The sequence below is a fragment of the Hydra vulgaris genome, chromosome 03, assembly GCF_038396675.1.
Source record: "Hydra vulgaris chromosome 03, alternate assembly HydraT2T_AEP".
NCBI classification, from domain to species: domain Eukaryota; kingdom Metazoa; phylum Cnidaria; class Hydrozoa; order Anthoathecata; family Hydridae; genus Hydra; species Hydra vulgaris.
Window position 1 is genome coordinate 53,016,237 of NC_088922.1, and position 26,631 is coordinate 53,042,867.

Sequence of the window (26,631 nt, forward strand, 5' to 3'; positions counted from 1 at the left end):
AAATTGAGTCGTTGATTAGAAAACAAAACAAATTGAGTTATTTAAGAAGAAAAAATAGTATATTAAAAAAGTTTTTACTTTTTGAAAAAATTGAATTATTGAGAGTGTTATGTACCTCAGAACAATGTTCTTCTACTGTATTGAAACCAAAGTTATTAGTAAAAAAGGTTGCGGAGAAAACATAAGTTATAAAAATCTTTTATAAATCTTTTTTCCTAAAGATAATTCTAACATCGCGACTTATAAACATTCTGTCTATAATGGACTTAAAATGTTTATAAGTCTTTTTCAGCAGTATGATTTTGATTTATCATCAAAAATTCTTTTCAGACGTTTGACAAATGTTCTTTATCGTGGAGTTTAGAATCCGGAAAAAGACCAATGACAACTTATATGAAAATTTTATCTCCAGTTTACTGTCTGGAAATGCATCTATCTGATTCTTCTAGTATTTTAAAAGAACCACGTGCAGAGTCGCAAAATGAATTGCGCAGATAACTTGTAGCTATCGTGCGTTGCAACGTCGGTGATATTTAAGTACCATTTGTTCAAACTAGTAAGTTTGAGCTACGTAATTTGATCGTATCTTTTTGTTATATTATGTTAACGCCGTTATATTTATGGAAAGTCTTGTACGCCATATATATCAGACCACATCTTGACTTTGCAATTTAAGATCTCCATATTAACAACAAGATATATTTACGCTAGAGCGTATTCAGCAAAAAGCAACAAAAACAATTACAGAAATCAAGCATAAGTTATATGAAGAAAGACCCCGTATCCTTGGACTTACGACTCTTGAAGAAAGAAGAAATCAAGGTGATTTAATTCAGCAATTTAAAATCGTTCACGGTATCGAAAAAATAGAATTTGCCGTACCACAGGTGTATGCGCCATCAATATTGAATTACTGCCTTCGAGAGCACAATCGAAAATTAACAAAAATTGCAATGAGAGGAAGTATTTATTCACTAACCGTGTTGTAAATGCATAGAACACACTTCTGTCAAATGCAGCCTATGCAGTCTCGGTAAATGCCTTCAAAGATCACATTGATGGGAAAAGAATAAATAATAGACACAGCGCGTGTCATTAATCTGTCAGCATAGTAGTTTCTGGTGTTCATTAGTAATTGATAAATAATTTATTGTATTAAATATTTAATATAAATTTCTGATTTCTAAATAAACAAATTCAAATTCATGTTATAACCAATATCATAGAAGATAATAATTTACTTGTTATATACTATTATAATTTAAACAATATTTATATTCATCAATAGATTCTAAACTTTGTTGAATAATATTTAGTGTTCATAAATTATCACAACGTAAAGTTTACAACACTTTGAAGAATTTGGAAGTTTACAAAAGTTTTTATAATTTTTGAACACTACTACACTAGAATATTAGATTTGATAAATATAGACTTAGTTTAAAACATTATATATAAAACTCAGTTATTGCTCTCATGTTTAGGGTTAAAATGACACAGGTTTTAGGGTTTTTTGTTGTTTCCAGTTTCCAACCGCCAGAATTTTTTGCAAAGCATTGTCACTTGATATGAGATAAACATACCTAGGTTTGAAGTTTACTACGTGTCTAAGAGTTATCTTTTTTAAACATCAAAAAAGGTGCTGCGATCCCCAATATCAATTCAACACATAAAAATTGAGTATAAAAAACATTTAACTGTGTTTGTTATTCTTACTTAAGGCAGGCTTGGCCACTGAACACAAAGTGTGTAAAAATACCCAAAAAATATTGCCAACATTATGAAATTTTTTTATAATAATGAAGACATGTCGTCGCAAGAGAAATGCAGATAGGACTCTCTAAAGTTCTATCTGCATTTTTTTAAGTTGTGAAAACATAACATTTGATATTTAATAATTAAAATGTTATTCTTTATAATTATAAGTTATAAGTCGTTTATTATTAAACTTTTATTATTATTTACATAATTTTTTTAAGTTGTTTTTATTATTAAATATTAATTAAAACTTTAATTAAATTAAAATTAAAAATTAAATTAAAAAATTAAATTAAAATTAAATTAAAAATTAATTAAAACTTAAAAAAGATAGAAGATAGAACTCTATAATTAGCATTCATAGCTACGTTTCCAATTTAAAATAATTTTGAACTGACTTTAAGTTGACTTTTTGATTGGAATTGACATTTTGTAAATTGACTTAAATTTTAGTCGATGAATACGTCAACGGCTTTATAAGTCGATGAAATAGCTTATATATCATCGATGAAAAAATAATTAATAATAATATAGTTATTAAATAAAAAATAATACAACTATTATTAAACAACAATAATAGTTCATACGCATTAGCATAAATATTATAATGTTGTTATAACATGCACCGCGGCTCTAAGTTATTGCTTAAGAAGTTATTTAAATAATATATTTATCAAAAATTAAATAAATCTTCTGAGGTTATTTGTTCGTTTAGTCAATGTTAACTTATAACATTTTATATCAAACTATAGGAGTGAAAAAAATAATATATTCAACTTCCTACATACCTATTAAAGTGAGTTCATGAATGTAACTACACTGCAAATAGGGGCATATTAGTCAATTTATGTACACATTGAACATGATTATCATTATTATTGTGTGAAACTTTATAAATATATATATATAATAATAAATATAGTTATAATTAAACAACAATGATAGTTAAACCATATAACTTTCAAATATATGAAAACACAAAATACAAAAGCACTTTCTCATAAAAATTTAAAATTAAACATTAAAATTCAAAAACACTTATAGAAAGTCGTATCCTCAACTCTTCGTAGCCGCACCTCGAATTACGTGAAACTGATTTCCACGGCTTTCCGTTTTTTCGTATTAGTATTTTTGTGGGCTGTTTATTTGTACCCGCCCCGCATACAAACAATGACTTTCAAAGTAATATTAAATAATGATAACTAAAGTTTTTATTTATCAAAATGATTAGAATGATAACTATAAGTAGCTAAGAAAATTAATAATATTCCGTATTTAAAACAAAAACAAAAAATTTTAGAGGTGGGGGGGGGGGTTTTACAAATTTGTTGTGTACTTTGAGGGGGGGGGGGGAGATCAGTAAAACATGACGATTTGTTACTAGGGAGGGGGTGGGTTGGGCAAAAACTGTCAAAAATTGCGTGACGTAATTTATGGATCTCTTAAGGAAATATTTATTCAAATAAACATTATCAATTAAATATCAATTAAAACCTTTTTTTAAACGGTTTTTGACACATCAATTTGAAAAGTGTTTCAAAACGCTATTTTCCATTCTTTTAATTATCAACTTTCTTAATGTTTCATATTAATTATACTCATATGCATTTTAAATTGTATTGTTTGAATTAATATTACTTTTTTTTTTGTTCAGGCATTTCGATAGAGTTTGGCGTAAATGTAATCCTATTTTTTTCTGCATTATTAGCAGACAGTGTTTAACTTTTTTTTTTTTTTTTTTTTTGCTGTTAACTTTTACCATTTTGCATCCGATAAACAATCCTTCAATATCCTCCGAACATTTGATTATGTAAATCTACTGTTCGATGTATGTAAATTACAATGCATCATAAATATTTTGGTCACTTTTTGTCCTAAACAAAGTTATAACAATAACTTGATCTATATTTAGCGGTCAGTTGATGAAAGATGATGTATATTTAAAACAAATATGATTTGTACAAACCATATTTGTTTTAAATATTTTAGCAAAATTTTATTTTAGCAAAAAAACATTTGTGTACATGCACACAAATGTTACCTACAAAATCCTTCCATAGTGTTTTATTATTGAAATTATGTATATATAAATATAAAAAAGTTATTTTACGACAAATACTTCTGTTTAAAGATATTGTTTTTAGTATTTAAAGTGATAACAATGGTATTGTTCGTTAAAAATATTTATACTATTTTGCTAAAATTTTGTTTTAAAAAAAACTTTATAATTTCATGTTTAAAACTTTATTTATGCATTGTATATTTTAATTATAGCAATTATAGTTTAAAAAATTTACTAATATAATTTTAGGAAAAAAAAAAAAGCAAAATAATCTTGTCTCACTGTGAGGAATAGACAATTCACACACAAAAAAAAACTTTGCTAAAAATGTTAACTTTTTATTGGTATAGTTTTAAAAACGCATAAATGACGTATGTTAGAAAAATCGCATAAATAACGTATGGTAGAAAATTTTTTACTGCATATCGTTTATGATAAATAATATGGGAAACCGTCAAACTTGAGCAAACTCGGAAACACGAAAATATCACGGTATGATAAAAAATATATATAAAAAAACTATGTTGTAAACATATTTGTATAACTTTGAATGCTAACAAAAATAATAATAATAGTTTTATACTTTTTATGTTATAATGAATGATTGTTGATGTTTGTTATTATTAACATAATAATACCGCGCAAAGTATTTTACGTTTAGGAATGGTTTTGCCGCACAAATGCCTTCTAAATTCATTTGTAAACCTCCTTACTAAGAATTTTCCTTCTTGATTCAAAGTAATTTTCTATAAGATTACTAAAAATAAACAGGGGGTTAGCGTCTCTTATTGAGTATGTTAGAACAAAGTTCTCCTTGGTTGTTTGCAGGCATTCGTGTTTTCACGGCTCATGAACTCTATGTAAACAACCTGCAGCGTTCGGAACCTCTGCAAGTTTCTAGCTCTGGCAGCGAGTTTTTAGTTTTAATTGCTTACTGCTTATAATAAAAAGTTTTTACATAAAATATCGTTTTTTTGTGTCATAAACTTAACTTATGAAATCTCATGAAAGCTTTTGACTTATTATGATTATGAACTATAGGGGTATATATCACCGAAGATATGTATTTGTTTTACTGCTTCTGGTTGCTGTAGTTAATATATCATATGGTTGGACTGTCTTAAAAAATAAAGATTACAAACGTAGATATCTTTCGCCGTCGGGAGTAGAAAAAGTTCGCAAATATTTAAGTAGAAAATATGTTGCATCTCGCAATAATACACAAACGTTTAAAAAACATTATTTCTCTAATACTTGGGCGGTGCATATTGACCCCCCAGACAATGATGTAGCAGATAGAATTGCAAAAAAACATGGTTTTACAAATATAGGAAAGGTTAGTTGGTTCTTTATTTGATTTGAATATATTTATTTTTTGAAAACCAACTTGTAACAACGAGGTCAATCAAATTTGCGTCATTCAGAATTAAAAAAAAAACAAAAAAACTGCCAACATCTTTGGTAGTATCTTTTGACGTCACTAATATTTCACTTATTTTCTTTGCGCCATTTGATAAATAAATTTTTATATGGGGCAGGATATTTTATTAAAACCTAGATAGATTAAGTTTAGACTTTAAATAATACGTTTAAAATATGTAAACTTTTTGATAAATACTTTTAGATAAAGGGCAAAAGAATATAATAAAGTTATGACTGCATTAAGTTTTGAGTTTTTTTTTAATTATAAATTAATTATTTTTTTTTAATTACAAAATAATTATTTTAATTTTATTTGGCATTTATATCTTAAGTCAATTGTAGGATGTGTTTTTTTGATATGTTTCTTTTTTATGTTTCTTTTTTTATCAATATATCCAAAGTTCTTAACGTTTTGAGTTTCAAGGTTATTGCTTATAACAACAACACAAAAAAAAAACCCACCTACAACAACAACAACAATATTTTTATAATACAACGCAAAGGACACAAGACGTGTTTAATAAATTTAAACACAAACTAAAACGTATTAATACTTGTTTAAGACGTCTAAAACACGTCTTATGACCAACAGCAACTGTGATCTATGATCTTTAATCTTTTTCATTTTAAAAAAACAAATAAATAAAATTTATAAAAAATATGTATTCTAGTATAAACATGGTCTAATAAACATCACTATCTTCATCAGCAGTAAGATATTTTCATTTTTTCGTAGTTTTACTTGCTTTCTCCCCGGCTTTAAGTAAGCTTTGTTCTTCAATAGCAGTTTAGGTATTTTACGTTTCTTTAAAATTTTTGAACTTATTGTTGAGTTATTAGATTTTTAAAGAATATTGCTAATAGTGAGTCCCTCACAACATCTGCAAGATTAGCATGGATTTACTATGGAAAGGGATATTACTATTAGTTCAAGAACAATAAGGAGAAGCTTGTGTTATAACTTTAGTTTTGTTGCAAGAAGACCAGCTAAAAAACCTTTATTAGGTCAAGCTCAATTGCAAGGATTAAATTTTGTAAAATTTAACCTTAGTTTTAGGCAAAATTTTAAAAAACAAGATATCAGAGTGGCGGTAACAAGTAATGTTTACAGACAAAAGCGTGTTTCATCAAATTCAAGGCAAGAGCTATAATTATGTTAGAAAACCTGTAGGAGTGCGCCTGAATTCGAAGTATACCATATAAAAAATCAAATATCCTCCTTTAGTTATGGTATGGGGAGCAATCACGGCATAAGGTTGATGTGATTTTTGACCTCTACTGTAGATCTTCCAAAAAATCATATTAGTTTTTTTTTTGTTATTTTGTTTTTCTAGATCCTTTAGTATTTTAGTAAATTTGTTTCATCTCATGTGCTGTCTACTTTTTAATACGTTTTTTTTTCTTTTTTTTACAAAAAAGTGATTCACTCCCAAGAAAGGCTGCTAACAAGCACTATTAGTTTGGGAGTTACTAGTAAACAAAAAATAGTGTTGAAAGACTTGACTGATAACTTGAAGAGTTAAGGTTATATCAGTCAAGAAAACTGAGAGTTCCAAACAAGGAGTTCTAAAGCATTGTAGTGAGGGAAAAAAACTAGATGATTAAGTTTTTAAAGCATAAAGAGACAAATTTAGTAAAAGGATGCAAGTTTGCTGAATGACGAGTCAAGCGAGAATGAGTTTTGGTTGATGGAACTGGAGCTGATATCTTGTTTAAGCAATGACCATGACAGCATTTGTAAAGAAGAAAAAGAGATGCAACCTTAAGGCAATAAGAAAGTGGCACTTGCTTGGCAGATAGAGTAACCCCAGAAGCTACTGGAAATAAAAAAGAATGTTGGTCTTCGAGGATGACTTTAGCACGGTGGTTAGAAAGAAATAGTTTAATAATCTCAAAATTTTTCCCAGATACAAAGCAAGCTTGTGGAAAAGACAAACATGACAAACTTTATTAAAAACTATTGATATATTAAATAGCCCTTGCCTCGCTGCTTACCTCTGAAAACAGCTGTCAGAGTGTTCTTAAGAGTTTTTAAAAATTGGAACTACAAATGCCATTTTTCAGCAGGCAGAAAGAATTTAAAAGAGTTCTGGAGAACAATTTTGAAAGTTTATAACAGGAATATTGACTGGACCACATGCCGTAGTAGAGTTTAATTAAGAAATGACTTTAGAAATGGAAGCTTGAGTGATTTGGATGTCTAACAACGAGTTAACTCGTTTAACTGGAATGCAGGAAGAGTATAGTCATTTGATAAGAAAAACTTTAAAAGCTTGATGAGTATATAGAGTTTGTAAATCTTATTGCAGTCAATTCCCGGTTGTTCTTACATCTTTATTATGTACGTTTGCAGCCTGCGTTTCTTGCAAAATGTCTATCTGGCTAAAACAATTCTTTACAGTGTTTGCAGATAAAGCGTTCCATGACCTGGTAAACATGCCATATGTAAGAATAAGAGTTGATCTTTGGAGTTGTTTGACCAGCATCAATGTGCTCAATCTATCTATCACATAAATCTAAAATTTATGTGATAAAAACTTTCAACGCTGTAATAATTCCTCTGTCTAACGATTGGTAGACAATATTACCCAGGTACAAATGGCTTCGGATAATAACGAGCCTAAAAAAAATAAAGAACCTTCTAATTAGTTATTGCAATTTAAAAAAAAACAACGTTCAAATACAAAAAGTATAAAAAGATTTTTTTAACGATGTCAGCAGATGTAAATTCTGTGTGTGGTCTGCAAAAAAACTTTTCAAAAAATACATCTACGACATAAAAAATTTTTTATGCTAAGAATTGTACTGTAAACTGTTAGTTGGCTCTCGTCTGCTTTTCGTTTTAAATAATTTTTATTTTGATAAGTAATATTACTCCCTTTCATTCGAAAGATTGATTCTGTATATAATTGCTCTACCTATTAAGATAAAAGTTTTTTTGGAATCAATTGCCTGCTACCAGAATGCTCAGCAACTCATTGGCTAAACAGCTCTTTCTATTAGCTATTTGATGATTATAAATATCTGTTTTTTGCTCTTCATTCTTATATTTTTTTAAGGATATCATGCGCATTAAAAAAATTTATTGCAGATTTTTTGTTCAAACGTGTTTTGTAAGCATTCAAAAGTTCATTCATTTTCTTTCTAAAGCTTAAAAAAGGATACTGGAGGCAAGCAAATTTCGTATTCCAGAGCTGCTTCAAATCTGTTGCGGTAATAATATATAAGATATAATTTAGAAATACAACATGTAATTTAGAAGTCGCCATATGTAATTGAGAAACACAACATGTAATTAAGAAATTTTAAATTGTAAATAAGAAATCGTAATATGTAATTTGAAAAACAAAAGTTGTAATTAAGAAATCGCAATATGTAAATAAGAATACATTATTTGTAATTGCGAATTAAATGTAATGTAAGCTTAAAGGTCATTACAAAAGATCTTCTTGGACATGCATTTTAATAAGTTAATAATTTCAAATTTAGCATTTGTTTGCACCAGTAATACAGTAATGGAATTGAAAGATCGTTGTGTTATTTGTCAATACACTATGAATAGAAAGTCTGTTATTAAATTGAATCCGTGCAAGCATTTATTTCACCAAATTTGTTAACAGCCACTTCTGGAACAACCAGAACCACCTTGTCCAATTTGTAGACATGTAATACATACGACTGAACAAGTTGAAAGAAAACATTATGTTTTATCTTTATTGAATGATAGAAGAAGTGTAATTGAATGTGCTTAGCAAAACAATAATTGGGTGACTCTAGCGCAAACTTTAGGTGTCAAATATAAGACAGCATACAATTGGGTCTGCAGAGGAAATTTAAATTTTATTGGAGGTGGTTTTAAACAAAAAAACTAACCGATGATCAAATTGAAAAAACACTAACATGGATTGAAAGTGACTGTCAGTTGACATTGGTGGCCATTATAACAAGGATATTAAGACAATTTAATATTAGCGTCAGCACAACCACAATTGCCAATTACCTTAAAGGCAGACTACTTTCATTTAAAAAAGTGCACAAGGTACCTACTACAATGAATAGTAATGAAAACAAACAAAAAAGAGCTGAATATGTTAGGAACATTAAAGAATACATCACAAATGGTTATCAGAATGTTTGTTTGGATGAAACAAATTTTAATCTTTTTTGTAGAAAAACGCAAGGACGTGTTAAACAGGGGGAAAGAGCAATAATAAAAATACCTTCTTCAAAAGGTGCAAACATACATTTGATTGCAGCTACATCAACAACAAATGTCGTCAATATGGAAACTCACAGAGGATCATTTAAAGCAGGTTCTTGTAACGAGTGGATGTTGGCTATGTTTAACCAGTGGTAACATTGTCGTCGTAACAGACATGTCAAGCTCGTTTGGAAAGGGTGTTTGAAAATTCACCGGCTCAGTTGTTACGATTAGGATCCTACAGCCCAATGTTAAACCCAGTGGAAGCTATCTGGTCCAAAATAAAAATAAACGTTAAAAATGTTATTCACATTCCACCTGTATTTGGTGCTGGGATTATGGAACAACGAATGCAGTATTTAGAAAAAATTGTTACTGCGGCAAAAAATACAATAATGGGAGGTGATTGTACACGTCCTGTACAACATACGACAACGCATTACGATTTCTTACTTACAACTTTCATGTTCTAAATTACATGTTACGTTTCTTAATAACAACTTTCATCTTTTCAATTACATCTTACGTTTCTTAATTACAACTTTCAAGTTCTCAAATACATCTTGAAAAGGTATAGTGATGAAGGAACACTTAGTCACTCGATATTTGAACTTGGTTATATATAATATAACGAAAACACAAATACAAATTAAAATAAATGGATTTATATATTTCTGCAAAAAAATGTTATATATGAAGATCATACTAATTTCACTTTGCGGGCTTTCTTCATTGCAAAACTAGAGATGATATTTTTGTACAATAAAGTTTTGACGATGTTGTTTTCAATTGAAATTACCATAGGGTTAATTAGACGTTCTTCAGTCATAGTTGATCGCAATTTGGATTTGATGAGAGCAAGCCTACTGAAAGAACGCTCTCGTTCAACCACTGAAACCGAGATTGTATTAAAAATGCGAAGCGAAATGCAGATGAAAAGAAACATCAACTGAAGACTTTTCTGGTAGATTCCGTTGAGCTACTTGATAGAGGAAAGGGATTCTATTTTTCCAAAAGCGTTTGATTTTTTGAGAACATCTAAATAGCGGATTTTATTAATCAACTCCTTATTTTTTACATAATTTACAAAGAGATTTACCAGGGTATCGCATTTTTTTCTAACTAAGTATTTCTTCATCACTAGAAAGAGTCTTTCTAGTGAAAAAGAACCACTAAATAAACGAAAACATCTCCGTTATCTATTGACCTGTATCCATTCTGCTTCTTATCTGCTAGAATAGTGTTTCATGAGCAACATTAAATACGTTCACCTCAAAACCCTTTGAATCATCTTCGTGGAAGTGGGCTGTGTTCATCAACTTGCCGTGAAGTATTTCCTTTTTTTTTTGTTCTCTTCTTAAGAAGTCAAGACAACGAATTCAAATGATTAAATCCACTTTTTAAGTGCCTTAACTAAAGTCAGTTGATAACAGCTGAGTTGTCTCAATCAAATAAATCCAGCGCATTGGACTACTACTAAAAAAGTTATACAACGATTGGATGTTGCTAAAGTAGTACTTGGCTACAGTAGAGGATTTCGCAGAATGAACCAGAGTGAATCATGGTTAATTCCCCATTGTTAAAACACACACTGATCCAATTCTAACAAAGCAAACAAACCAAATGATTTTTAACTCGCCACAATCAATGCTGGGTTAGCCGTAGCCCTCTCAGCTATTTAATCTACTTGCGGCCAGACAGAGTGAAACATATAAGTGTATACAAAAATGACAATTGTGAAAATTAAGAGAAAAAAAAATCAAAAAATAATAACATAATTGCTATTAAGTAACTATAATAGTTAGGCGCAGTAAAACTAACATAAATATAAACAAACACAAAATAAAATATATAAATTTTACAAGAGCAAAATTTAAAATTATTGCTTTTAAGCTTCGGTCTTCACGAAACATCGTGGCATCAAAAGTACAACGCTTAACTTATTATTAAGAGTCTATATTAGATTTACATGTATATAATATGTCGACTATACAAGTATTGGGGATATATATATATATATATATATATATATTTATATATATATATATATATATATATATATATATATATATATATATATATATATATATATATAAACACATGCATATGACTTTTTATTTTACATTCGTATTATTATTTGTGGGTGTGCAATTTAAGTTAAATTTAAAATTTAAAGTTAATTTTTTTTTTTTAATTTTTTATTGTATATATGCATCACAAGTATAACTTGCGCAAGTTTCTTTCTACTAAAATTGTTTTTTATACTCCGGTGTGGTCCGGTGTGGTATGGTGCAGTATTCGTATACAACGAAGACATTGCATTAAACTTAGCCGATAAACATGACTTATCATTTTCTGTGACAACTTTAAAACACTTTAATCTTGTGCATTTGCACTCTGGTCCAGTCGTCTGATTTGAAAGTTTGTGTTTTTTAGTTTTTCTTTAATCAACCAATTATTTTTCTTTTTTTTTTGGTTTATTCGTAAGTTTGACGCGCTCACCAAATTCCGACATCTTTGATGTTGTTATTCAGCGTTGCATTTAACTAGATTCTTAAACTACGTTACGTAAAAAATCATATGAATTTAGTGACTTTGCTTTTACTTTCAAGGTAAACAAAAGACTTCTCTTCTTTTTCCATTGGACAGGTTTTTTTCTTATTAATATTTCCGAGGTATATTAATGTTTTTTTTTTCACTTAAAAAGTAGTTTAGTATATACTACCACCCGATCATACCTCATTCACAAACACTAGTTATAAAACCAGTGAATTAAAGTATTAAACAAATATCTTTAAAAATAAATATTGTAAATAAAAATGCATTATTAATCAAAAAGTTATTAGTTTGCATAAAAACAAAATGTATTTATATGGGAACCAAATATGATGGTATATCGCTCTTCTGGTGGTGGGAAGCAATATCTCGTGCTCCCAGCCAATCGTTTTGGCATACTATGATAAATATTTTGCATACGCCATATTTCCACTTAAACGATGTTTTATAGTATTTAAAATCACATAACTTTTTTAGTTAAAGCTGTACATCAAGTGCCCAGAGTTACGCGCTGTCCGGGGCTACCCGACTTTCCCTATAGATAAAACAGAAAAAATCATACAAAAATTATGAAATCTTATATAAAATTAAATCTATCGTGTACTTTGCAACTGTGCTTGAAACATTTACATTAGAAATGTTATTAATAATATACGATTATGAAAAAAAGAAATTGTTAAACTATAACTGGATTACTTGATTTGAAGGGGACAATGGCTCTCTAGGATTCAAATGGCTCTCTAGGATTCAAGAATTCATAAACATTGTTAGTGGCGTGACCTTTTTTTAACAGAATTTTTATAACCGTTTTCGGAATAAAATTATGAATTTCCGATTTTGAACAAGGTAAAACTGCTATTAAGCTATACTTTGACTACTTGGTCGTTCGTAAAGTTATTAAATGCAAATATTTTTGGTACTTTATTGAAGCTAAAACAAAGGTCTTCAAGCCTTATTTGAACTGGTAAATAGACTGACAAAGTTACTCTGCCATCTAGTAATTTGCAGGAGTACTAAACTAATTAGCACACTCTCAGGCAAGAATATTTAAAAAAGATTCAGTTGGAAACCAGTTATCCATTATCTATTTAAAAAAATGTATTCAGTCAGCTTGCTGACTCTCAATAAAGATATTTTTTATCGAGGGTTGCATCTGTATATGTACATTATATTATGAATAACAAAGTATTAAACAGTGATGGTAAAAAAATAATAGTAGTAATACAAAGTAACAGTAAAAATAAAAAGCGAATAAAAGTAGTTGTAATTATTGTAAGCAATAATATGAGCAATAATACACATCTCATTCAAAAATATTATTATAGGAGGGAAACCATACTTTCAATTATAAGATAATATAAACAAAAAAATAAATAATAACTAATAAATATCAATTTATTAAATAGTTAATAAATTATTTAATAAAGTATATATACTATAATGAAGATACTATTCGTTGATTTCTCTCGAATAACTTGATTCTTACGTTTAGCGCTACGGATTGAACGAGCGAACTTCTTCGCATAAGATATAATACATAAATGATGTTATTTGTGTACCCATTATTAGTAATGTCCTGAAAGGACATTACTTATAATGGGTACACAAGTTACAAAAGTTATGAAAGTTGCTTATAATGTTCCAAGGGACTTCTTTGTGTAGCCCCCTTACGAATTTTATTAGTCGGCAAATTGGATACTAGAGTCGGTATAATGGGATCTATAGTTGGCAGTCGGCAAATGTCGTGCAACGAGACCTTTTTTTTTTTTTTTTTAGAGATAAATTAGCGGGCAAAAAATTTTATTTTGGCTTTAGTCAGCAAAAAACAGGTAAGTCACCCCCCCCCCCCCCAATAAAATCTCTTCGGGACGGCTCTGTCAACTTCTTAATCGAAGTTTAACGAATATTTGATCTTTGGGTTCGTTTATATTCAATCGGCTAAGTTAAACAAACTTTGCTGGTGCTTTGTAAGTAACTTTTTTTTTTTGACTTTATAAATTTCATGTTATGTAATTTACCTCCCTGTTGCCTTCCTGTTACCTCCCTGTTACCTTTCATAAATACTTGTTTGTTTATGGGAATCAAAACTACTCTCTTACAAATAACGAATCGGATCGAAACAATTCTTTCTTACAAATAGCGAATGAGGATCGCTAGTTGTAAAAGAAAAACACGCTTATGCAAATACGTTTTATATGACAGTAAAACGTAAACAAAAAAATCTCAAACATCAAAATATTTATATTTAAAATAAATAAAACAATAATAATACACAAAATTTTGATCAGTGAAAGTTATTCGAGTTAAAATTTATAAAATTTAAGATAAAATTTGTTACCGAAAAAAACATGTGAGAGATTTTAATGAAGATTTTTGACATCTTGGAGGCTTTGTAAACGTTACTACAATAGAGTTTTAACACATAAAGATATAAAAGTATACTTTTTATAAAGTTATTACATTTTAAAACAAATTTCCTGCAAACAAGACTGCAAGCAAACACTGTTTAAGTTGCTTTAGGCAGCGACCATAGGACAAAGTAAATTTACGACTATTGGATAAAGACAAGCATTTCAATCAATCTTCAATTCCATCCTAATATCAAAGACCTTTTAACAAGGGTAGATTATTTTTCTAAAAAATACTGATTTTATTTCTCATATTTTAGATATTTTAATTTTTTTTAATTAGAGTAGAAATTGTTTTAATATATACAATCTTTTAGACTAAGTTGTAATAAGACTAGAAAGTGAAACTGTAGCAGTCACAAGTATAATAAAACATTACATTTTAAATCCTTCCATTTTTTAATGTTAATATTATCTATATAAAATAGATTTCTATAATTCTTTGTCTTAATGTTATGCCATTTATATCAAATATTTTGGTAAGTACCAGTTTATACAATGTTTGTTGTTTATGAAGGGGGCTACACAGTTTTTAATGTGGGAAGAACAATGGTAAAACATTCATTACTTTTTACTATTCAAAGTGGGCGGCATATATCTCCCTGACTACAGATAAGGCATTAAATATATATATATATATATATATATATATATATATATATATATATATATATATATATATATATTAAAATCAAGTACAAATATGTTTATGATTCCCAAAATACAAGTTCAATTATTTGAGTTTTTCAAATGCAAATAACTTTTATGTTAAGAAATACAAATATTATTTCTTTTAAAAAACTTTAAAAACAAGTAATTAATTTTATTTGTTAGTTTAAATCTTCAATTAGCTAATTCTCATTCATTCTATTCTTAATCTAAAATTCATTTATTCTTAATCTAATTAGAAATTAAAAAGAAAATAAAAACAAAAGTAGACTTTATGTTACTTATATTATTATTGTTTTTTATAAGAATTTTTTTTTTTTTTCATTTTTCTTTTCAACTTGATATAAAGTAATTAAATAACAATTACTAAAATTTATTTACATCAAATAATAATATTTTTCAAATAATTATTATTTGATGTACAATTAAAGAACTTGAAGTCAGAAGTAGGAGACCATTTGCTCTTTTGCTTAGCGGTTCAACTTAAAGGACTTTAGGCCTTTAAAATTCCTTTTGTGTTGCATAATTTATGAACAATCCCTTACAAAACATTTTAATCAAATATAAATTGAAAAAAATATTTTTAATCAAATACAATACATATACAAAGAAGACAATATATTTTTTTATCAAATACAAACACATATTTGACCCCAACCCTACTTTTGCCAATGATCAGCCCGAGTCAGTTACTAGCACAGCATTTTTAAAAAAAGGTATGAGTATATTCAACAATTTAAGTAGCAGTTCTTTTATAAAAGTGTTATTTTAAAATATTTATATTAAATTTCTAAATACACATTTTATTTCAATTTTAAAAAAGATTTATTTAAAAAATTTTTTTTTAACAAATTTGTTATTAAATTAATATAGTTTGTTCTGTTTATTTTAGATAGGAAATATTGAAGGTCATTATCATTTCAAGCATGAAGAAATAGGAGAGCGAGAGTTAGAAAAAGCTAGGCACAAAACAGCTCTTCTTAATCTAGAAGACGAGGTAGGCTTTTAGTTTCATTAAAAATTGTAATTACTGGAGATAGCAGGTAGCGCAACTTCTCCCTAAAATGTTTTTTTTTTCTCTTTATAGTCATCTTTTTGTAAAATTTATTGATTTTTGAATTTATAAAGTTTGCACATTTTTATTTAAAAGCTGCAAATTTTGATTGTTTATTTTGTAAATAACAAAGGTTAATGTAGTGTTACTAAATATATTGCTGTGTTTTTGGTAATATAAGTAAATTTTCTCTTTTTTAAATAAACTCTTTTACCCCTTTAAGCCTTTCTAAATTAAATTTGTTAAATATTGAAATTTACTTAATTGTTTTATAAAAATCAAAAATTCAACTAGGAAAATTTTGAAACTTAATTTACTTTGATTAGTGTTACTAGTGGTTGATATTTGAGGAAATTCTATTCCAGGTTCTCTCATTCTAAATTCCTGAATTGACTCTTTTTTTAATATTTTAAAATATGTTAGTTATATGGTAATGCAAAATAATGATTTAAAGCAAGTTATAAATTAATTTATTTAGGTAAAATTTGCAGAGCAGCAGAAAATCTTAGAAAGAGTTAAAAGAGATGGTATTCCAAATGATCCTTACTTCAAGGACATGTGGTATTTAGTGAGTGATAATGAGGGGTTTTAATGATGTGTTTTTTTTTTTTTTTCTTTCGAAAAATCAAAATTTAATTATAAATTTGTAGATGTAAAAAGTATTACTTGTAATTAAAAAATCCAAAGTTGAAACTATTATTGTTATATTAAATTTCTTTTTTAGCTAAATACTGGTCAGGCTAGTGGCCCTGCTGGAGTAGATATGAATGTTGTTCCTGTTTGGAAGAAAAACATTACTGGCAGAGGAATTGTTATATCAGTGCTGGATGATGGTAATTTTCTACTTTATTTTAATTTAAAGTTTGCTTTATCAGGAAACATACTATATGGCCCGCAGAATATACTTTATCAAAAATTGTAAATAATAAAAAGCAAAGTCTTAAACTTTCATCATAAAATTTGTTGGCATTCAAGGCATATTTTAATGTAAATTTTAAAAAGCCATTGTTGTTTTTCTAGTTTAAAAACATAATTTGTTTTAAATTTATTGATATTTAATTAAAAATATATTTTAAAGTTGCATAATTCTTTATCCAACTTTTTAGGTCAAGTTTTGTTAGGATACATAATATATTGTAATTTTATGTCCTTCATGAGGTTAAAAAACTCAAATACCAACATGTACTAAATTTACTTTGTTTTTCTCTATATCTTGTTTGCTGACTTGGTATTTTTGTGTTATATTATTCAGATTTGAATATAATAAAGTATAAGAGAAAAAAAAAAGGCTTTTGTGACTGGATTAGTCTAATTGCCATTGGAGGGGGAAAAGAGTGAATTTGTATAAAGTGTCAGTATGGTGTAATTTTAAATTTTAAGAAAAACGGACATTTTATAGAACTTAGGTGGTTGTGTGTTCTTTTTTTCATTATGTTATTTTTTTGGTTGAGTTGTTTTTTTGGTTATGTTGTATGTAAGTAAAATTCGAGCAAGTTTTAATGTTTGCTGCGTGCATTATCCAAATTGTGCAGTTTAAAAGTTTATTATTTTCCAAATAATTTATTAACTCAGCTGCTCATCTGGCCCTGATTTGTAAATTGGAGTTACTTCTGCTCTTTTCTAACAAGTCAACTTGTTTCTTCATGCAGCAACCTTGCTTGTTTTTTGGAGTTGAAGGGTGAGGGAGGGTTGTCATAACAATAGAGAATTTTAAAAATAACAGTAACTTCCTTGACTATAGTGGCTCCTTAGGTTTTCTTAGGTTATATTAGTTATATTTGTTTATATTATCATATTTTTAATTAAGAAATCATATTCATTGATATCAGGGTTGGAAGAAATTCAGAGTTTTTCAAAAAATCCACCACAAATGGGTTTCATTGGGTATTGGGGTCTTTTTGGGTTTTAGAATTTTTTTGGGTTTTTTTAAAAATTGATCATAATTTTAAATTTTTTTATTGTATCTGCACTGTTATTTTTTTCAAACTTTCACAGTTCACCTCCCCATTGCTCCTGTGTCCAATTCAGTCAAGGAAGCTGCTCATTTAAAAAAAATATTGTTGTAGCTCTCAATCTCAAACTAGGAAACACAAGCATTTTTAAACAAGATAGGCTGTGCAGAGAAACTAATTAAGCACAGTAGGATCAGAGGTGCAGAACAGATAATAAGCAGGTAATAAGATCTGTTACAAGGACACGCCCCTGACAAGTGGTATTAGTGAAGGTCTTAGACTTTCCAAAACAACAATTTTCTTATTGTATTGTCTAAACTATCATTTATTATCATTTTTCTTACAATTTTATTATCTACTTATTTTATTGTTTATATTGTTCTATATTTTTAGTCATGGGAGCCATTAATACACCAGCAGATTTATATAGATTTGTTAACTCATAGGCCATTGTTTTATCATTTATTTAGGATGACTAGAGCTTGAGTTATGGTTTTATTCCTCCTACCTAATAGTCTTTACATTCTTTTCTGATTCTTACCCAATGACATCATCTACAATCTGATTTTATTTTCACATCTCCCAGGGCTTCGTAACTGGGCGGCTCTGTTGGTCACTTTTTGCAATCATTGTGTCACATAAACAATTATAAACAAGGGGGGCTGCACAAAAAAACAGATTAAGGACAGTAGTTTCATATTAGTAACATATTACTTCAAAAACTAGTTTGCGCAAGTTAATAAAATGTAATCTACAAGTTTGCAACATGATGTTGCAACTTTGTAGATAACTGTCAATGACTAATAATCATTCTATAATTTCTTTTATTGTGCCTTCTATGTCTTCTATAAATCTATGATTTATAAGTGGTTATAATCTATGACTATATGATATATAGTCTTTTATAATGCAAAAATGTTTAAAAAGCATGAATAGTCATTGACTATCAACGCTTTTTAAACATTTTTGCATTATAGAAGAAAATTGTTAGCCTAATCGCAACTTTTTTTTTTAACAGAACATTATACTATCCAGCTTTCTGGAAAAGTCCTAGGCCTGATCAACACTATGCAGTAAATACTTTAGTTTTCTGATTTTATACGAGCATATTCGTATTGGTATCGTAACAGGGTGAGAATGAACAGCTAATTTGAGGTGACTATGAGCACTGCATAATGTTTTTATTTCTTGAATATAGATGAATTCATTTTGCAAGTGGATTTGTCCTTAAGCCTAGATTGTTTTTAATATCTAAAATGGATTCGTTAATAACCATTACAGAGTCTTCACCACCAGTTTTTTTTTCCTAAACAATGTTTTATCACCTCGGTGTTGTTCCTCAAGTTAGTCATATAAGTAAATGTTTGATCAAATAAATTTTTTTTTGAACTATCAAGTCTGGTTTGTCCACCATGCTTTTTTAGAACTTGATCTCGTATTTAAATTTTTTTATAGTCTTTCTAATGGAATGTTATGTTTTAGCAGCTTTTTTTATAGTAAATCCAAAGTTTTTCACTTTACAGCTATATTAAGGACTTCTTGTTTGTAACTTGTTTTATAACCTTGCCTATTTTAGTTTTGCCAACCCTGGTTTTATATATATTTTTTTTAAGAAGTTGTATCTATTTGTATTATCAACCCGATAGTTTATTATCATTCGTTTATGTAAATAGTTGTTAAAATAATTAGTAGAATTTTTGTAAATTTACAATTTTTTTAAAAGAGATTTTTTGAAACATATAGAAACCTATTTTTTATTATTATGGTTTAATTTTTTACTTTAGGCTTAGATTGGACACACCCAGACCTGGAAGCAAACTATGTGAGTCTATCTATAATATAATTTATTCATACACACACGCGCACACACACATAAATACGTATATATACACACACTCAAAAACTACAACTAATCCCTGAAAAATCAGTTAATGTACACTCTGTTGCATCTATCACTAAAAATATACCATGTTCTATTTTAAATAATTTCAAATTACATAATAATTGACTAAATTGTTTAAGAAAATTTTTTTATAAACTTAAAAAGTTTATTTAAGAAATCAAATAATAAAACTTTTTATATTGATAAAGAGAAAAAATTCATATGGGTTTTAAAAAATCTAGAATATATGTAAGGCTATTTGCTTCTATTTATAAGTTTTTTCTATTTAGAAGTTTCTTTTATTTAGAAGTTTCTTCTATTTAAAAGTTTCTTCTATTTGGAGCAATTGTATCAGTAAAAGACAATAAAATCTTTGTAAAACCCATAAAAATCAACATAAGTTAAAGAATAAAAGCTTTCAAGGAAAAAAACACAATTATTAAAAACGTTAAAATACACAAAAACAAAGTAAATAAAAATATTATTAAGACACAATAATTTAAAACCATCATCCACCATTTTAAAACCATTATCCACCATTTTAATACCATTATCCACTATTTTTAAACCATCATCCACCATTTCTTTTAGTTTACACTGCAGTGTAAAGAGAAATTTGTTTACACTGCAGTGTAAACAAAGCCTTTTATTGTGTTTATATGTTCTGGAATGAAAGTAATGTTAATAGAGAATTTGATTGTCAAACTTTTTGCATTTTGTTGCTTTCAACTCATTAACTTTGAAACCTTGATGAACAAGGCTGTTACATGGAGAAACAAGATGAGTATGGTACTTCCAGGGACATAACAACATATCTCTGTTAAGACATGTTTTTATGTCCCAACAGGGACATAAAAACATGTCTTAACAGAGATATGTTGTTTCAAACATGGGTTGAAACTTTGTACCTCTAATAATAATAACAGTTTTGTGTATATTGTAGAAAGTTAAATGATGATAATCAGCTGCTTGATTTTGATTTTCATTTATTTTAGGATCAAACAGCAAGTATTGACCTTAATGATAATGACAATGATCCAATGCCACGTGATAGCGATGCTGATAATTGGTAAGAATAAACAATATTGCGAAATTCAGAAGAGATAGATACTGAATAACCAGATTATTTAAATTTATTTTAGTTATCTGGGTATCTGATTATCTTACACTCATATATATATATATATATATATATATATATATATATATATATATATATATATATATATATATATATATATATATATATATATACATTAATTATTGTAAGTAGAAACTAATGCATAGAGTCGTTCTCAAGTTCTATTTTTTAAATAGTTGTGTATTGTATAATTTGAGTAGGTTATTCTTTATATCCACATTTTACCTAATAGTATTGGAGTTACACAAATTTGGGAGAGATTTGGGTTCTAGCTTTAATTTCTCTGTAGTGAGGTCCATTTTACTGCAATAATGACTTATATGGTGTAGGCTATTGGTAATAATAAAGTTTACAATGATGCATTGATCATGACTGATGAGTCATGCTATCCTTTTTTTATCAAGCTTTCTGAAGCATCATTTTTTAATCTATTGTGGCTCTGAGGATGGATTTTCATCTACATTAGTTTACTACTTAATTCTAATTAGATATATAAACAGTCTTCTATTGTCTTTTTTTTTAACTATTTAATTGTAGTATTAGTAACTTTAATTAGACGCAAAACAAAAACAAGTTGTGTTGTCTGTGTCATCATCTTGTCTGCTGCAGACGATAATGTTTATTGCTAATGAATGAGATAGTAACTTAGAAGCAGATTTGTTTTTACCTTTCTTTGTTATTAGTTATTTTTTCTATGTTTGCTTCAACTCTTACATAATTTCATATTTATATAAGAAAATGGAATTATTGAAGCCTTATCAAGCCACTCATTTAATCAAAAAGTATATTCGTTAATATACTTATAGGTATACTCATAAATGTTAGTGGCTAACATTATATTAAGCCACTAACATTTAATCAAAAAGTATATTCATTTTCCAGGCTATTTTTAAAACTATTCATGCTTTGCTGTCAATGACAGAACCTGGTAATGAATTCCTAAGGTAAGCAACTCTATTTATGAAAAACATTGTTCTGCCGTATGTTGAATATTTCTAGGATCTTTGTTGTACATTACTTAATTTTGGAGATTTCAGTTTATATTTGTGAATAAGATCTCTGCATTTGTGTTTCAAGCAATTTAATGATTGATTTAAGTAAATTTTATTAATTTTTTTGATTGATAATTTGTAAAGAATTTTTTCTTGCCCCTAAACTGTTTAATGTTTCATTTAGTTAAAAGGCTTGTATGGTTTATAACAAAGAAACATTTTTTTGCATTTATTATTTTTATTAAGTATTGCATTTATTTGGTTTGGTTGTGAAATTTAAGATCACATGATGATATTATATCTAAATCAAATTTAGACTTGTATGTAATTTTTATAACTTTTTACACACTATATAACATAGTGTGTAAAAAGTTATAACAATTATTTTTTCTAAAAACCATTTAAAAGACATCAAAACTGTCATGAAAAATATTTTAAAAGACTAAATAAATGGTAGCAAGAAATTCAAACCATTAAAAAGTTAAATTTTTTTTTTACCTAAAATGCAAGAACAAATGCCACAGGAAAGGAGTTACCTAATTAAATGTCTGAGATCCAAGTACCAAGGGTACTTTGATTTTAGGCATTTAACACTTCTAAAACATTTTACTACAAATATTTTGCAACTTATGCAGAAATGTTAAACATTTTATGAGCAGATATTTTAGTGAGCAGATGTGTTTATGTTGTCATGGTTATCTTATTTTTAGTTTTAGAGAAAAATGATACATCATATAAAATATTAAATTACTAATGTTTTTAGTCATGGCACCAGATGCGCAGGAGAGGCAGCTGCAATTGCTAACAATGGTATCTGTGGTACTGGGGTTGCGTACAATGCTAAAATTGGAGGTAATTTTTTTTTTTAGTTTTTAGATGTATTTGGTTCAATAAAGTTGACTTAAATTAAAATAGTTGTTATTTAGATGATTGTAATTAAATAATAAAAAACTGTGCTGAATTTTTTTGTAAATTTATTTAGGAGTACGTATGCTAGATGGTCAAGCAACTGATGCATTAGAAGCTAGTGCATTAGGGTTTCGAGGAGACCATATTGATATTTACATAAATTGTTGGGGACCAAAAGATGATGGAAAAACATTTGGAAAACCAGGACCGATGGCTGCAAAAGCACTGAGGCTTGGTGCTGAGCAAGTTAGACAAATATTTTTATAAAAACTTTTCTCATTTAGTCATGCTCCTGTGTCCTTTGTTTTATGTATTTTTGTTTTATGTACTTTTTGTCTTTTATGTTTTGTGTGATCAAAAAACGTTTTGTTATATGTTCAATATTACACTTGTGTCAAAAGGTCTTAAAATGTTTACAAAGTTATGATTAATTTTTTTTATATAGATAGAAAGTAATTTAAAAAAAAGTAGGTAAAAAAATAAGCCTTTTAATTGATTTTTCATTTGTCAATAGGGAAGAAATCGTTTAGGATCAATTTTTGTATGGGCAACTGGTAATGGTGGTTTAACAGATGATGACTGCAACTGTGATGGGTATACAACAAGTATATTTACAATATCAATAGGCTGCATAGGAGACCATGGATTATCAGCTTATTATACAGAGAAATGTTCATCAACTCTTGCTGTCACATTTAATGGTGCATCACATAAAGAAGGAAGAGAAAACAAAATGGTAATTTTTATTGTTTTATCTTTACAAAATTATATTTTAAATAAGCCTATATATTTTTTAATATTTTTTTAAGTTTTACCAATTTTTAAGAGTTAAGTTTTACAAGCAATACTTAGAAAATAGAGTTTTTTTTTTAAGTAAAAGTATAACTATGTTTTTTTATTATGTATTTAAAAGTATAACTATATTTTTTTAATTAAAAGTATAACTAACTAAAAAACTTATATCCAAAATTGAGAGGTCATAATCAACGGTTGCATGAACAAAATGTTCATATTTTGGAAGCAAGAACGCATTACTTTACTTATAGGATTGTTAATAAATGGAACAGTCTAACCTATGAGACATTGTTAACTCTGTTAATTTAAATACTTTTAAAAATAAACTCAAAGAACATGAGAAGGGCAATTCTAAATAAAAATTAGATTGTTATTATTTTGTTATATCACGAATTTCATTCGTATTTTTCATTTTTATGTTAAAGTCACGCAACTACAGTTGAGTGACTCACAGATTTTCTATTGTACAGTTAACATTATTGTTATTATTATTATAACTAATAAACTATTATATGACTAACAATTTAATTACCTTAACAATAACAATAGTAAATGTCTTCTGCATGTGTTTAACACTACTAACTTTAAAGATGAAAAAAACACTAAGAGACAAGTTTTCACAGACTATATTGTTTATCAATTGTATTATTATTTTTTATGTCATTGTTTTTTATTTTTGTGTTTTTATTCATAATACATAACAAAAATACATTAACAAATAAATATATATATTTTTTATAACTTGATAGACTGCCTGCCCCAACCAAACCCTCAGTCGATGTAGCAGCACTCCCTTGCGAGTCAGGCTATAAGATAGTCAATGTAGCAGCACTCTGTTGCAAGTCAGGCTATTTGTCAGTCGATGTAGCAGCATTCCGTTGCCAGTCAGGCTATTTGTCAGTTGATGTAGCAGCACTCCGTTGCGAGTCAGGCTATAAGATAGTTAATGTAGCAACACTCCGTGCATGATTTACAGTAAAAATAAATAAAAAATAAAAACATTTTATTAAAGAAAATAAAAATAAAAACATTTTATTAAAAAAATAAAAATAAAAACATTGTTTATATTTTAAAAAACATTCAGAATGTTTTAAAAACATTCTGGTCAGATAAATTTGCATTTTTGCAAAAAATAAAAACATTTTATTAAAGAAAATAAATTTGCGGGTTTTTTAAAAAACGATTAAATTGTAATTAAATTAATGGTTTTAACTTTCTGACAACACGTTATATATAAATAATATATTATTAATAGAACATTAAAAAAAAAAATTATGTGCTAAATTCTCTGAATAAAAAAAATTTCAGTTAAAACCTTGTCAAATCAGCACAACAATGTGCCATTGTCAAGCACCACAAAAAATAACATGAAAAAAATGTAAAATTTTTTATACATATATATATATAAATATATATATATATATATATACACTACCGTGCAAAAGTCTCCGCTCATTTGTAATATTTCAATAAAGTAACAAAAGTTTGCAAGAAAATTGCGTTTATTTTTAATTGTTTATTAAACAATGAATTAGACAGTAAATACAATACATTTTAGGATGATTTTAAATATATAGTAAATAAATAAAAATCAATAAAATGTTAATATACAAAGTTGTAAATGTTAAATTTTATTTTCATCAATATGAGACCCCTTGGAGCGTATAACAGCAGCACATAATCTTGGCATTCGGGCTAATAATTTATTCATGGTTTCCGCTGTTATCTCATTCCAAGCTTTTTGCAAACGTTCCCATAGCATTTGCTGATTAATAAAAGATGTTTCACCTGCTTCTCTGATCTTCCGATCCAGTTCATCCCACAACTTTTCGATGGGTAATAGATCTGGTGATTGAGGAGGCCAAGTCATAATTTTGCAAACTTTTCCCCTTTCTTTTAGTTTCAAATAATTTTTGCATAATCCAGATGCATGTTTTGGATCGTTGTCCTGCTGCATGATGAATCCTTTCCCAATTATACGAATACCAGATGGAATTGCGTGCTTAACCAAAATATTATGGTACATGTGTTTATCCATGGTAGATGTGATTTTAACTAAATCTCCAGTTAACCCATTGCCAAAACATCCCCAAAGCATAATATTACCACCTCCATGTTTTACAGTACTTTGTATACATTGAGGAAGCACTCTTTCATTAGGTAAACGCCTAACATGCACGCGACGTCGGGTACCAAAAAGTTCGAACCTACTCTCGTCTGTCCATAGAACTTTCTTCCAATCTTCTAATCCCCAATTTTTATGCATTTTTGCCCATTCCAATCTTTTCTTCTTATTTACTGCCCTCAACAAAGGTTTACGTGCAGCAACGCGTCCTATTAAGTTGACTGATCTTAGTCTTCTTTTTACAGTATCAGTTGATACTGGCTTTACCCTTGTTTTGTTGAGTTCTGCTGTTAAAATTGTGGCTGGATTTTTTCTATTTCTTTTGCTGGACACAACAATAAACGTATCTTCTTGCCGTGATGTAACTCTTGGTCTTCCAGAACGTGATCTGTCACTGTTGGAACCAATATCATGCAATCGTTGTAGAGCATATCTCACACCTGATTCGGATATTTTTAACCTGGAAGCAATTTTTCTATATGAATAACCTTCTTCACGTAAAATACATATTTTGCCACGAAATTCTTCACAATATTCTTTCTTTACTTTCACAATATTCTTTCTTTACTTTACATTTCTCAAATTCTTTATTAAATTCAAGACATTAAATGCGCACACTAATGCCATTTTCAAGTATAAATATAAACATAAGTCTATTAAAAGCAACCAATTAAAATTACTGAAAACATCCTTACCATGCCGGAA

At 28.0% G+C, this 26,631-nt stretch overlaps 1 protein-coding gene across 5 annotated transcripts in view; it reads left to right on the forward strand.

The window, feature by feature from the left end:
• Positions 1 to 26,631, forward strand: part of LOC100201910 (PC3-like endoprotease variant A) — a 99,276-nt gene that overhangs the window by 56,519 nt on the left and 16,126 nt on the right. For 2 of the 5 annotated variants that reach the window (XM_065793657.1, XM_065793655.1), the window contains exons 1-9: positions 4,657 to 5,156; positions 15,969 to 16,073; positions 16,609 to 16,698; positions 16,855 to 16,963; positions 19,867 to 19,904; positions 20,960 to 21,033; positions 22,861 to 22,949; positions 23,080 to 23,252; positions 23,521 to 23,742. In XM_065793657.1, the coding sequence (XP_065649729.1) occupies positions 4,845 to 5,156; positions 15,969 to 16,073; positions 16,609 to 16,698; positions 16,855 to 16,963; positions 19,867 to 19,904; positions 20,960 to 21,033; positions 22,861 to 22,949; positions 23,080 to 23,252; positions 23,521 to 23,742 (1,212 nt within the window). In that variant the 5' untranslated portion in view covers positions 4,657 to 4,844. Of the gene's footprint in view, positions 1 to 4,636; positions 5,157 to 14,120; positions 14,621 to 15,968; positions 16,074 to 16,608; positions 16,699 to 16,854; positions 16,964 to 19,866; positions 19,905 to 20,959; positions 21,034 to 22,860; positions 22,950 to 23,079; positions 23,253 to 23,520; positions 23,743 to 26,631 lie in introns of those variants that run through there. The other 3 variants (XM_065793656.1, XM_065793658.1, XM_065793659.1) reach the window with 3 other exon arrangements.